The sequence below is a fragment of the Crocodylus porosus genome, unplaced genomic scaffold (assembly GCF_001723895.1).
Source record: "Crocodylus porosus isolate Cpor-Errol unplaced genomic scaffold, CroPor_comp1, whole genome shotgun sequence".
NCBI lineage: Eukaryota > Metazoa > Chordata > Crocodylia > Crocodylidae > Crocodylus > Crocodylus porosus.
The window spans coordinates 72,395,572-72,408,009 of NW_017728886.1; the positions used below are offsets into that span (position 1 = coordinate 72,395,572).

At 41.6% G+C, this 12,438-nt stretch overlaps 1 protein-coding gene across 1 annotated transcript in view; it reads left to right on the forward strand.

Annotated features, from left to right (window-relative positions):
- TGFBR2 (transforming growth factor beta receptor 2) overlaps nucleotides 1–9,119 on the forward strand; it is a 75,997-nt gene extending 66,878 nt beyond the window's left edge. Inside the window, exons 6-7 of the mRNA XM_019536270.1 lie at nucleotides 3,472–3,599; nucleotides 6,735–9,119. Of these exons, the coding sequence (XP_019391815.1) occupies nucleotides 3,472–3,599; nucleotides 6,735–6,914 (308 nt within the window). The 3' untranslated portion in view covers nucleotides 6,915–9,119. The remainder of the gene's footprint in view (nucleotides 1–3,471; nucleotides 3,600–6,734) is intronic.
- Nucleotides 9,120–12,438: the final 3,319 nt, after the last annotated feature.

The following is a 12,438-nucleotide window of genomic DNA, read 5'->3' on the forward strand; positions in this document are numbered from 1 at the left end:
GGACTCCTCTTCGCCCAGCCCAGGGGACCTCCCTTCTATGTGCCAACTTCTTGGGGCCACAGATGTTGCAGTTCTGGAGCGGCTGGAGTAGAGAGCAGGATGGGGCAGAGCACCAAGTGGAGCTGAAAGTAAGCCGTTCGGCATTTGCTTAAAACCCAATCATGGAACCACTTAGAAACCTCGCCCTCATCACCTGATGGCCCAATCAGCCAACCGCAGAGCTCCTTTAGGGTGGTATAAGGGCAGAGACGTGTGTGTGTGTGTGTGTGTGTGTGTGTGTGAGAGAGAGAGAGTGAGAGAGATGCTGTGCACACATATCTATAATCTTATGAAAGGGATGACAACCATTATGCCAAAAGAAGGAACTAGGGCTCAGGAAAACCAAGTTCTATTTCCAGCTTGATCACTGAGTCACTGTGTAAACTGGGGCAAGTCCAAGTAATTTAGCCGGCCTGGGCCTCATTTTCCCCAGATCTAAAACAGGGACAGTGCTGTAGCTAGCTTTTCAAGAGCATCTATGCGATATAGAGAAACAAGATCTGCAGTGCCATTTGTGCTGCTAGATCTCCCACAAGCTGTTGAAAAATCTCATTTCCAAAATGCCTTTGACGTGGATTGATCAGTGAGTGAAGGGATGAGTATTTTGTGAAGTCAGTTGCTTGTCCACTGTTTTCAGGCTTGGGTTCTTAAAGTTAGGTATCTGTGTCCATATGTAGGCATTGAAGTGTCCACATTTTCAAGGGGACTGAGGAGCCAGTGCCTGAAGTGCCCAAAATACCCAATTTTGAACTAAATCCTATTTCCTTTTTAGGTACTTATCTGGCACATAGCCATCTGGATAAAAAGTAAGCCGCTGGCACTTGCAAACACATTGAGACTGTAAATTCCTGACATGGAAAAATAACCATGCCTTGCTCTGCATGCATGCTTGCTGCAGCTCTCCCAATTGTAGCCCAGTAGTGCTGTGAGAGTACTTGCAGGAGATCCAGGCTCTAGGCCACCTCACCAAAGCAGGTTTTGAGACTCCGCCTCTTTCTTGTCAATATGAAGTCCTCTAGCCATCATACCACAGGCTAATTACTGGCCAGTCTCTTCCAGGCCTCCTCTTGAAGCCAGCCCGCTGCACCTTGGTTTAATGTTCTTTGGATAAAGCACTAAAAAAGTTTCTGCGTCAGTGAAAGCAGCCCCCAGATAGAACCTGGAGCCCCCAAGGTAACTTCCAAAACACTGAGCCATGCAGCTGCTACTTCACTGGCTTCTTTCTGGCTCCCCATAGTTCCCTTTCTTGGCTGCCTCATGAGCCAGCTTCAACAAGAAAACTCCAGGTGATGTTTAGCCTGTGCCCTGGTTGTTAGTGGGAAGCACAGGTTCAAACCTGCAACGCTGTCTATGCTCCTGAAGATTGAAGCATCTTTTCTGTTAGTTTTTCTGTATTATGGCAGAGGGCTGTGTTTCTTAACAAGGCTCGTACCACAATCAAGTGACAAGAGTTACTTATTATTAAAGTTATAAGGATCTAATAATAGATCTGGATTCTAAGAATGCCAATCCCACTAGAGCGCATGACCAAAGAGGCTGTTTTCCAAGGGGTTGCCTGATTCTCATATTCTTTTTAATCAGGTTTGCTCCCCAGTGGCTAAGTTCATAACGGCTTTGAACCTGAAAATCAACAGCTGCTTTGTCACTGCGTTTCCACTGTATTGCAGTGTGGGTCACGCTGGGGGTTGATGGCAGATTTCTGTGCAATATAAAGGACTAGTTTATGTGGAATTTGCCCAGGCCAAGTAGTTTCTGATCTCCATTAGCCCTATTGAAACCAGGGGCCTCTACCTGTGAAGTAAGGAACCAGTCATCAGCAGGAGGAAGACTGGTAGAGTCAGGCTCTATGGTTGGGATTTAATTAAAGACAGTGATATATTCTTAAGAACTGTGTTACTGACACACAGCCCTTTTGGTTCAGTTAACTCATTGCTGACAGTGGCCTTCACCAGATGCCTGAGATGGAAATACAGAACCTGTCTTGTTGTAGGACAGGGAGACCTACCTGCAAGCACAGTTCTGTTTCCATTATGTCTCTTACCCCTATCCTTCCAAAGTAAATAATGCCAATCTTTTACACTCTTTATAGGAGGCTTTTTCCAGCCTTTGGTGATTCTTATCACCCTTCTCAGTTCTCCCCCTCCTTTTCATTCTATAATATACCTCAGGAGGAGGGAACTGAGGTTAATGCCATTGATTTATACAATGGCACTACATTTTTCTTTTCCCTCCATCTCATGTTTTATGCATCTCCTATGTACTTAAATGCTTTCTTCAGAATATCCTGTAAATTTCATTTTGGTTTAGCTCATAGATGTTACATTTTTAAAGTGCCATCGGTTAATTCCTAGAAAGAAGTAAGTGGCAGGAGAACAGGCCAGTCTCATGAATCTTTACCAATACCAGTAAGTCATTAGGGTTGTGAGTAAACTCTCCATTTGTTCCCAGAGAAACCACAGCATTTTCTACACTGTATCAGTGGCTACTGCAGAGATTTCTTGAGGTTTTTCCAATGGACCCTTATGGCGTCTTCTCTTCTTTCTCCCCCCTCCCATTCTCAAACATGCAACAACACACAAACAAAAGCTAAATTAGAAGGAGTTCTTTCATGAAGCCATGTCCACTACATCGACCAGGGCAGCATCTAATTCAGAAATGCTATTTCCTAACAGGAAAACGCATCTCAAGAAACAGACAGACATAACTGGTCTGGATGTCAAAGAATACTGACAGTACAGTAGTTATAGCTGCACGATTGTGGAGTGATACAGTTGGTGCTCCAACATTAACCTTGCTTCATTCAGGTCAATTCATGTCCCTCCCCATTTAAAGTGGCATAAAAGTACTCTGAATGTTAACCAGTGATAATACAGCAGCTTCACCACTGCCTTTGACCTGAATACTACCTTTGTAATTCTTAGGCAGCTAACTCCCTTTACAGACCAGGCATGTTAATAGCCAAGACCCAGGTAGGTTTCAGTTTGAATCCCATCTGAAGCATAATTGTAAATCCAGGGAAGGTGATGTCAAAACCCAAGTGACCCTACCTTGCTTGGCCTAAGAGCTTGTTAAAGTCCCTTCAAGTTTTGCCTGAGTAAAGCAAAATGCGCCTTTTCCTGCATCTCCCAATTGCTGTGGGTGACTGTGGTGCTATAACTACCTACTGTTAATAGGACCAAGGGTTTGAGTGAAAAGTTTTTGTCAGCTAGGGCATGGGCACAGGAGTGGGTGGGGGAGGGAACAAGTGACCTGAAACAGCTTTGAAAAGGCAACTGGCCATACTTTGTTTGCATGTGGTAAATTGGAAGAGGACGGGACTCAGAAGCAGCAGCTTTTGATGCTGTAGAGAACAACAAGCTCCACTTGCTCTTGGCATCAGTGTACAAGACAAACCCATCTGAAGCTCCTTGTGTGTGCTTTTTCCCTTGGCAGAAGTGAAAGAGTACGAACCCCCATTTGGATCAAAAGTGCGAGAACACCCATGTGTTGAGAGCATGAAAGACAACGTCCTGAGAGATAGAGGGCGGCCAGAGATCCCCAGCTCCTGGCTCAACCATCAGGTAAGAACACCCAGTACAAAAGTGGAGCATTGAGCCATGGCCCTGAGTATAAGGTTAGGCAGTTCAGATGTAGTCCCTCACCTCATAGGCTAGAGTACAGGGGTCTACACAGGTTATACAACCTTTAAGCTGACAGTTAATACATCCAGCACCTCACCATTCTGTACTGGGCCTCCTCTTCTTTCCTTGCCTCACCCCATTAGTGCAGAATAAGGACGGTGAATTGCACCTAAAGCTTCAGAAGATAAAAATATCAGCCCCAAATGATAGACGTTAACCAGGAAGCCAGGGCAAATCCAAGCCAAAAAACACTCCGCCAAAAATATCAGAAGAATATACTATGCCCTGTTCCCATTCAAATGCCAAGAAAACAAAAATGAGAAAATTGTACTTTAGAAATGTTCACCTAGGAGCAAGAAGCAATAGCATCCCAGCTGATATGTAGTTTAAGGCAATAGAAGAGGAGCACTCTCTGATAACAGCTTCTCTGATCATTCATGGCTTTCCAAGGGAAGCATTAACAATCCTCTTCTGGAATGGGTCTCTCTGTTGGACCTTAGTCATAAAGAACATAAGTTCATTACACACATAGCTAGTCAGAGCTTTTGAATTCAATCAAAACCTCACTAAGTAAAATGGCCTGAAAAGCAACCAGAAAAGTTAATTTCTCAAACACCTGCTCTGGGAGTACCAGAAGAGCAGCTGAGCCCACTCTGATCCCATTACTGGTACTGGTTAAATAATTTGACAGATTTTCACAGAAAATACCTACTCACAGGTTACTAAATCCAAAGTAGTTCAGCCTGATTGGTGTCCCCAGAGGGCAGAAAGCATTTTGACTTTCTCAGGAAAGCAGGAGCAGGGACACACCCCAATTCCTTGCCTACTGAAATGTTGGAAAATCAGTGGTTTATAACCAACTTAAGTAGGATCAAGTGAGCAAAAAGCCAAGGAAGCGATGCTGTACAGAAACTATGATACTACTTCTCCTCAAGCCAATGACTGCTAGGAAGCCAACGATCTTGAATGCTGAAGAAACAATTTTCTGACACATTAGGCACAAGAGAAGATGACTAGCTCTTTAAGTAAGCAGTCTAGGGACCAGGGTTGGAAAGCCAGGCCTCTTTCCTCCCAAGTGAGAGCCCTAACCATTAGGCTACAAAGTCAGGTGCCCTGTTGCATTATCTGCTTTCTAAATACAATGACACTTGAATTCTTATCTGCCCCATAGCCTAGCTTCAACAGGAGGACCAGAGATCCCTCCCTCCACCCACCCAGACAAGCCTGGAGTCGGGTGCTTAGGTCATTTTCTCAGGCAGTGGAAGAGGTTGGGTCTTCCACACTGAGCAAATTTTCTAATCACTCTTCAATTATAGAAAGGTTGTGCACCACCCTGGGCCACATTTTAAAAACAAAGTGACTGTGAAATGCATTCTGTAGGTTAGCCTGATTTGTTTCCATGTATTGATGTCTGTGAGTGCTTACCAGACCAAGTACCTCAAGGAGACTTAAGTAGAGGAATTGGAGAAGCCCAGTTGGGCTTAGGTTTGAGTCTGATGCCTCACTGGGCAGTTCTGGGCCCCGGAGCAGTTATGGGAATTGACAGAGGCCTGATTCTGGGCACTCAGGGCACTTTAAGCAAGACAACTATGAAGTTTAGGGGTTTGGGTTGGGGGGGTTCAATTGTGTTTGTGTAGGCATCCAAAAGTCCCACTTAGGACACTTGTATCCTTCACTCAATCTTTTGAGTGTAAGCAACCCTAATATATAGGAGCAGAACCAGTTCTTACTACTTCTCATTGCCCTATGGAATGTGATATCAAGACACTTTCTTCTGCCTTATAGATTCATTATGGAGAATTATAGAGCAGCTCTTACCTGACAGCTCCCCAGAGCTCTGAGACAGGAGAAGCACATGCTCCCTACTTGTAGGGGTTCTGTACAATGGTTGTAAATGAATAATTTAGGAATTCTGATGTCTGACAGTACTGCATTTTCTATCCTATTAATAAAAGTACATTTAGTTCCTTCCCAATAAATCCTTCCAGTATTTAATATAGTAACCCCTAAAATGCAGCAGCAGGCTGTTGACTTCAGTGGAGCTATGACAATCTTCAGGAGCAGCAGAACTGCTTTGAAATTGGTAGAAGTTGCTTTTAGTGTTATAGCTCTTCCATATTCATTTTCTTCCACTGCCGTTGTGTTTTTGTAATGAACTCATTATTCATCGTGATAACATTCTGGAATGGATTTACATATTGCAATTTTCCCCCCCTTAATGAGATTTGTTGCACTATTGATTTCAAGTTAATGTTTAATATTTAATTTAATTTACTGCTTGTAATTTCAATGCCAGCAAAAAATGAATGTTATTTGTATACAGACAATAACAGGCTGCTATTAGCATTGATATCAGTCAACATCACCAATTAGGTAAATTATGTAATTAATGCAGTATTGTGAAATGCTACTTTTTTAAATAAAAAAAGTTTAATATAAATTCTACTTAATGGGTTGTTAGTGTCATAAAGCAAAGGACACAATTTCCTGGCAAATATCTCATGTTTATAATGCATATCACTAAAATGCAACTGTCTTGCTTTCCTGTAAACACTGTTGAAACTAAAGCTAAATACACCTGTGAGCAACGTGCATAGCGTTTTCAGCCTCACAGCCTTTGTTTCTACACGGAGCTAGTGTGAAAGAATTAATAAAGGACTGATCTAGGATTTCATAGATTGGTCAGAGTTTTGCTTGGGAAACTGAAGTGAAAGCCAGTGGCACCAGGGCATTGGCTGATTTGCCATCGTGATGCTATCATGAATCAAAAATTGTCATTGTTTTTATAATCCACAGTAATGGCTCAAGGCACTTTATCTTCTGCAGCAGCGTGCTGTTATACTGGCCCAAGAACTATAGTAGCAATGCTGTAAATATGGATGTATTTTTAACATAGGAGTTCTCATTAGACATCACAGTGACAACAGTACCCATGAGATGACTGCAGGTCCAGTTCTGTAAACCCCGCTAGCATGAGTAAATGTGCTTGCTTAAGAGATTGCATGTTTGCATTGACCAAGTGCTGTGACTGTAACTGTCAGGGAATTCATTGCTGTATTTCTGTGCCTACTGCAGGGTATCCAGATGTTGTGCGAGACTCTCATTGAATGTTGGGATCATGATCCTGAGGCCCGCCTCACTGCACAGTGTGTTGCTGAGCGCTTCAGTGAGCTCAGGCACCTTGACAAACTCACGGGGAGAAGCTGTTCAGAGGAGAAGATCCCAGAAGACTGCTCTGTGACCTCCACCAAGTAGCAAGTTGCTCAGGGTTGTGGATGGGAGAGAATTGCTCCTGAACTCACATATCTTGGCAAAGGAAGAGGTCTTGAACTGTTCCCTGACTTGCTTCCTGTAGTACTGAGGATCTCACCACTCCCTTTACACTAAAGCTTCACAGAGGGACAAGACTTTGTGGGAAGTAAAAGCCAGGGAGTTGGTGTCATACCATAGCATTGGCTGCCTGCAATCTTGTCATAGGATAAGCTGTGTTAGCACTTCCTCAGGAAACAAGATTTTTACAATAGCCAATAACATTTGCACTTTATTAATGCCTGTATATAACTATGGAATAGCTATTTTTATATATACAGCCGTACTCAGAAAAGAGTACAATGTGCTTCTAGGAAATTACGCATACATAAGAAAACCCTACCCATTAAGGAAAGATAATGGGGCGGGAGCCATCATTATAGCAGCAGCAATGTACAAAGGCACCATACCAAAAAGACAAGAGCAACATGCAATAAAAAGATGGCTTTCAACTCACACAATATACATAGCCTGCTGTTGCCCAGCTGCACTGTATTTTATATTAGTAAGAGAATATGCTCGCTGCAGAGAGACAGATTTGGCCACAGAGTCCATTTCAGCTATGCGGTAACTATGCAATAATTTCTACAGCTGGTTTCAGGTTTAGTCTATCTTGTTCAGTGGACCACCATCACTCTCAACTGCTAACCATGCTCCTCAAAATATCCTGTACTGATATCCCTTGCTCCCCAGCATATATTTCAATGCTCATTGCTTCACCCTCACTTGCATTTCATGCTAGCAGGCTTCAAAAATATCAGAGGAACAAGTTTCCCTTCCCCATCAACCAATGAAAATCAAGCAGGGCCAACATTAATCCAGACAGATGTTTTATATTTGCTGTGCCTTCTGAATGAAATCAGTACTTTTCCCCCCTTTTATATACTAATATAAAAACAAACATTTTTTATATGCACCGTGTCTAATTTCTTGACACACACAGTGCAGATTGTTTCATGCCTTATTTGCAAAAGCAAAGAAAGAACATCAATATCCTCTAGAGATGAATCCATATGAAGCTGTCATAGCTGTGGGAATGCTTTGCAGCAACGTAATACCATGCTCTGTGCTCAGCCCTGCTGCCACGCAGAGCAGTGAATGCTGTCCCCCTTCCCACCGTTCAGCCATTCTTCGTGGCTTGCAAAAATGTACTTTCCAAAACAGTACACTCATCAGACACAGCTCACATTCTTGGAGCCCTCCAAAATGTTTCAAATTGAAGCTGGCTTCACTTTGGATTTTAAATGGTTGGATGTCTTCAGCTGTTTTTCTGTGATCTGCACATTTCTCTTAGAAGCCAAGTATGTGCCACTGAAACTAGTGAATCTGACAGCACAAAATAATTCTGCATAAATAAATGACTAGATCTTTCTATCTCTGGTGCAATTATCAACGCCTTTGTCATACAAACATCAATTTTTTTCTAGGAAATATTGCTTCTGTAAATCAATAGGAAATGCGTTTATTCAAATAGGAGTTAAGATTTATGAGGAAAATATTTTATTTAAAATGTTTTTGTATCTGCTTTTTTTAATAAACTACTTAGAAATATTTAAACAAATCGGTGCAGAACCTCAACAACTAAAGTTGAATTCAGAAAATACTATGTCAGATTTTATGGGGGTATATTTTTTTGGATGAACTGTGGAGCTACTGGCAAAAGGAGCAAACTGTTACTTTGTGCTGCAAACATCAATAACGCGGTGGTATGTTACAATCAAAGCTGTTGCCTATTGATGTTTTTGCCTTTGCAGAGCTGTGGCCCATTGCCCTCTAGTGGTGGGCTTCTAGATTGCACTCTAGCAATATTAAGGATGGAGGTAAAGACAAGCAAACTGGAAAGCTGTGTAGGGTTGTTTCGTGGTCTGTTTTTTTTCCTTTTAATTCCATACTGAAGCTCAAGAAATAACATCCAGTAGTTCCAAACAATACTGACAATTTAACTACTACATGTAAAGGGAAATTTTTATTCTTTTGATGAATACTTCACCTGTACATCATATATGAAATAGGAATGTGAACAGTATATTCTCCTGTTTATCAAATGTTTCAAGAACTTACTTTCATTGTAAACAGTTTTTGTTTGGGTTTGTTTTTTTTTGTATAAATCAAATGTTTATTAAAGCAAATAAAATAACACCATTTCGAGCAGCTAAGGGGGTTTTTTTTGGTCTATGCAGAAGCTTCTGCAATAAACAGGTGTCCTTTCTTGTGCGTAGATTCCTCAGAGAAAGCCATCCATAATCTGAAACCACCCTTCATGCCGTTCCAGTGGTCTGAATGTCAAGCTGCGAGTCACCGAGTCTGACATGCTGCAGAACTCCATTGTTTTGCTAATGGCTCAAAATCCTGTTAGCTCTCGAGGTAAAATACTGTGAAAATCAGTGGCATAACTAGGGTGAAATGACCAGAAGTCACTCCTTCACCTGTGCCCCAGGGTGCCCGACCATGTTACTATGCTGCTGGTAGATATACATATGCAGGCCAAACCTAGTAGCCCCTGTAATCTATATCAATACAGCCACCCCCTCCCCGCCTACCCCACACACACAAATGCCCTGTGGGTCATCTTTTGGTGCAAACAAATCTGTGATCACTGTTAAAGCAGAAACTGAGATGAGACCTCCATTAGAGCATCTGTGGTTTGGTCTGATATCGCAGTAATCCAGAAAGTAGCATGATAAACCTGTTTTGCAAGGTTCGTTTGTATTTTGGCATCAGCTTGTCACATTTAAGAACAACAGTGCTTCCACAGACAACATCGGTAAGCCTGGTGACAACAATACAGAAACAGAGCATTTCTTTCTTTCATCTGTAGGAGTTGCCAATGATCTATATTAAGTCAGCTTGGACCTGGACACTGGACCTTGCTTCAGTGACGCACACAGGCCCTAGAGTTGTACCCACGGTGGGATCCCAACAGCACAGTAGAAGTGGAAGGCCAGAGAACACAGCCTTCCACCACTACACAATCTTGGCTGCAGAGCGGCTGTGTGAAAGCTGCTTAAATGTAGCTGGGAGGATTCACCAAGTGCTTGAATAGGTTTATCAAAGACAGTGTTGCTGCCTCCTGCACTGGGCCTCATAAGGACTTGGTTATCAAATGTAGCCCTAAGGAGTCAGATTCCTCATAAGCGAAAACATGTGCAACTCCCTTGCAGTCAATTATAGTCTTCTCTCTCTGCATCATTAGCAGATAATATAATTACTACTTCCTGTCACAAGCATATATTGACTTATACTGAGATACAGAAATCTCTCCTAGTCAACACTGATATCTGTGTACTTTCAATGGTGCCTACGCAGTGTCATCTGCTTACTTTGGATTAAAGTCAAAATCCTTTGGCATAACAAGGCAAACAAGTGTTGCAAAAACAAATACAGCGCATCAAGTATCTGAGCGGGGAAAGTCCCAGAGAACGCTCAGTTCTGATATCAAGTAAACATTATCCTGTTAATATTTTTCAATTAAGCCCTTCGCCCACCTCTGTTATCATAAAGATTGTATGCAACACCTTTCTGGCAGCAGACTTTAATTAGCATGTCAATCACAGTCTTATCTCCAATGTACAAAGCAAGCAGGATTCGATTGGATACTTGGCTTTGCAAGTAAGAAAGGAAAAATTATAAACTAGATTGTAAAATTTCTGAAGCCAGACTTGTCTTCTGTGTTACCTGATTGTACATGGTTTGGCACCACAGAGCCGTAACCATTTACTGGCAGGGGGAAGGGAGGGGAGTTTCCTAAGAGCAAGTAAGCAGCAACAATAAAAACCATATATTATGTTCAGTGCAGATCAGAAAGAAGGCTACAAAGGAGATATTAAGGCATCTCTGTTACCGCTGATCTTGTGATGGGTGCAGTAGAAAACTGGCCCATATTTCAATCAGCCTCAGTACTATGCCAACTTAGACCCAACAGTTCACAGCCCCAAGTTCACATCATTAGCTGGGGAATGCCAATGTAGGGTGCAATGCCCCTCCTAGCCTTTTACCATTTAGTTTTGATAGACCTCTGCATATGCTGGACTAACTAAGGAAGCATTACCCTATCTTTTTTGGCCATAAACAAAATAGTGCAAATGCTGTATTTTTCACATTCTTCATGAACACATTCTGGCTGTGTTCAAACCTTTCTGTTGACATTCACAGACATATATGAAGCCTGCATGCCCAGGGCAGACATGTATAAGTGTTAAACTCAAGTATAAGAGATTGACACTCACTCCCACCACAACTATCTTAAAGGCTGAGGAAGAAATCATGAGTGACTCTTGAATCTGGGAGATTAATCTTGATTGAAAATTATTTTCAGTATAGTCAACACCCATTTGTAGCAACATCCAATATGTTCAACAATCTCCCATCCCTAGGAACATTTTCTGTACCATATGTACACTCCCCAAAACAGCCTCTCAGAGGCAACGTAGCCCTAGGGCACTGGCACCTTGCAATCAAGAGGCATCAGCTGTAGGTGTTTACAGATGCTGTTGCACCTTACTGTAACAGGGACTGAAATTTATAGACTTCTAAAACATCCCCTCAGGCACAACCTAGTTGTGTAAATGAATGCAAGGGTATCCTTTGTTCAAGATGCTCCAAAGAGTGAAGGATTCATTGGATGTGTATCAGAGCTAGAAACTAAGTCATAAAAGCAGACTTTTTACCCTTCCTTTCATAAAGAGAAAAATCTGCCATTTTACACGCAAAAAATTCTAAAAATAGTCTTATTGAAAGTCATTTCTTTTATAAATGCTCAAAGTCTCCATTCTTTAACTTCAAGGAAAATATTTATGGGTTGAGAATGATTTATAAAAGTATGGACTCCTCATGCTCGTTTTTGAAGGAAAATGCTTTTTGTCCTTCACATGCTGAAGATAGCATACATTTCCTTTGAGATATTTATTTGCAAATACTTTGTACATAAAAGGCCAGACTTCATATACTAACTCCCTGATAACTTGTGAATAGTGGGACGTTTTATGGACAAATATGGTAAGACCATTTGATCCTATGATTAGTTAGTTGGTGTAAGAAGTCATTTGAATATTAATTTGGGAATTATATGGTAATGCTTAAGCAACTTGTTACTCAACTCAGAGAGACAAGAACCTTCCTCTAAAGAGTGTTAGGAAGAAAGACACCACTTTCTTTGAAAATTACTTTAAAAACTCTTAAGAAACAGAACTGTATCACCTCAATCACTGATGGGACTAAAAAGATACCTCAAAAAATTATTGAATAAAAGCAAAAGTTAAAGATGCTCTGGAAAGCTCCTCTCTCAAAAACAGAAGCAATGTAAAAGCAAAGAGCCCTGCTACTTAGCCCTGCATTAGCAAACTGTGCATTCATGAATTGAAGACCTCTCGAGAAAAGGTGACAGCAGCTGGTATTTTTCTTCTACCTTCAGTGAGATTATGAGAAAAGAAATGGATTAATTTATCCAAATGGAGGCTCTCTCTCACGTCTA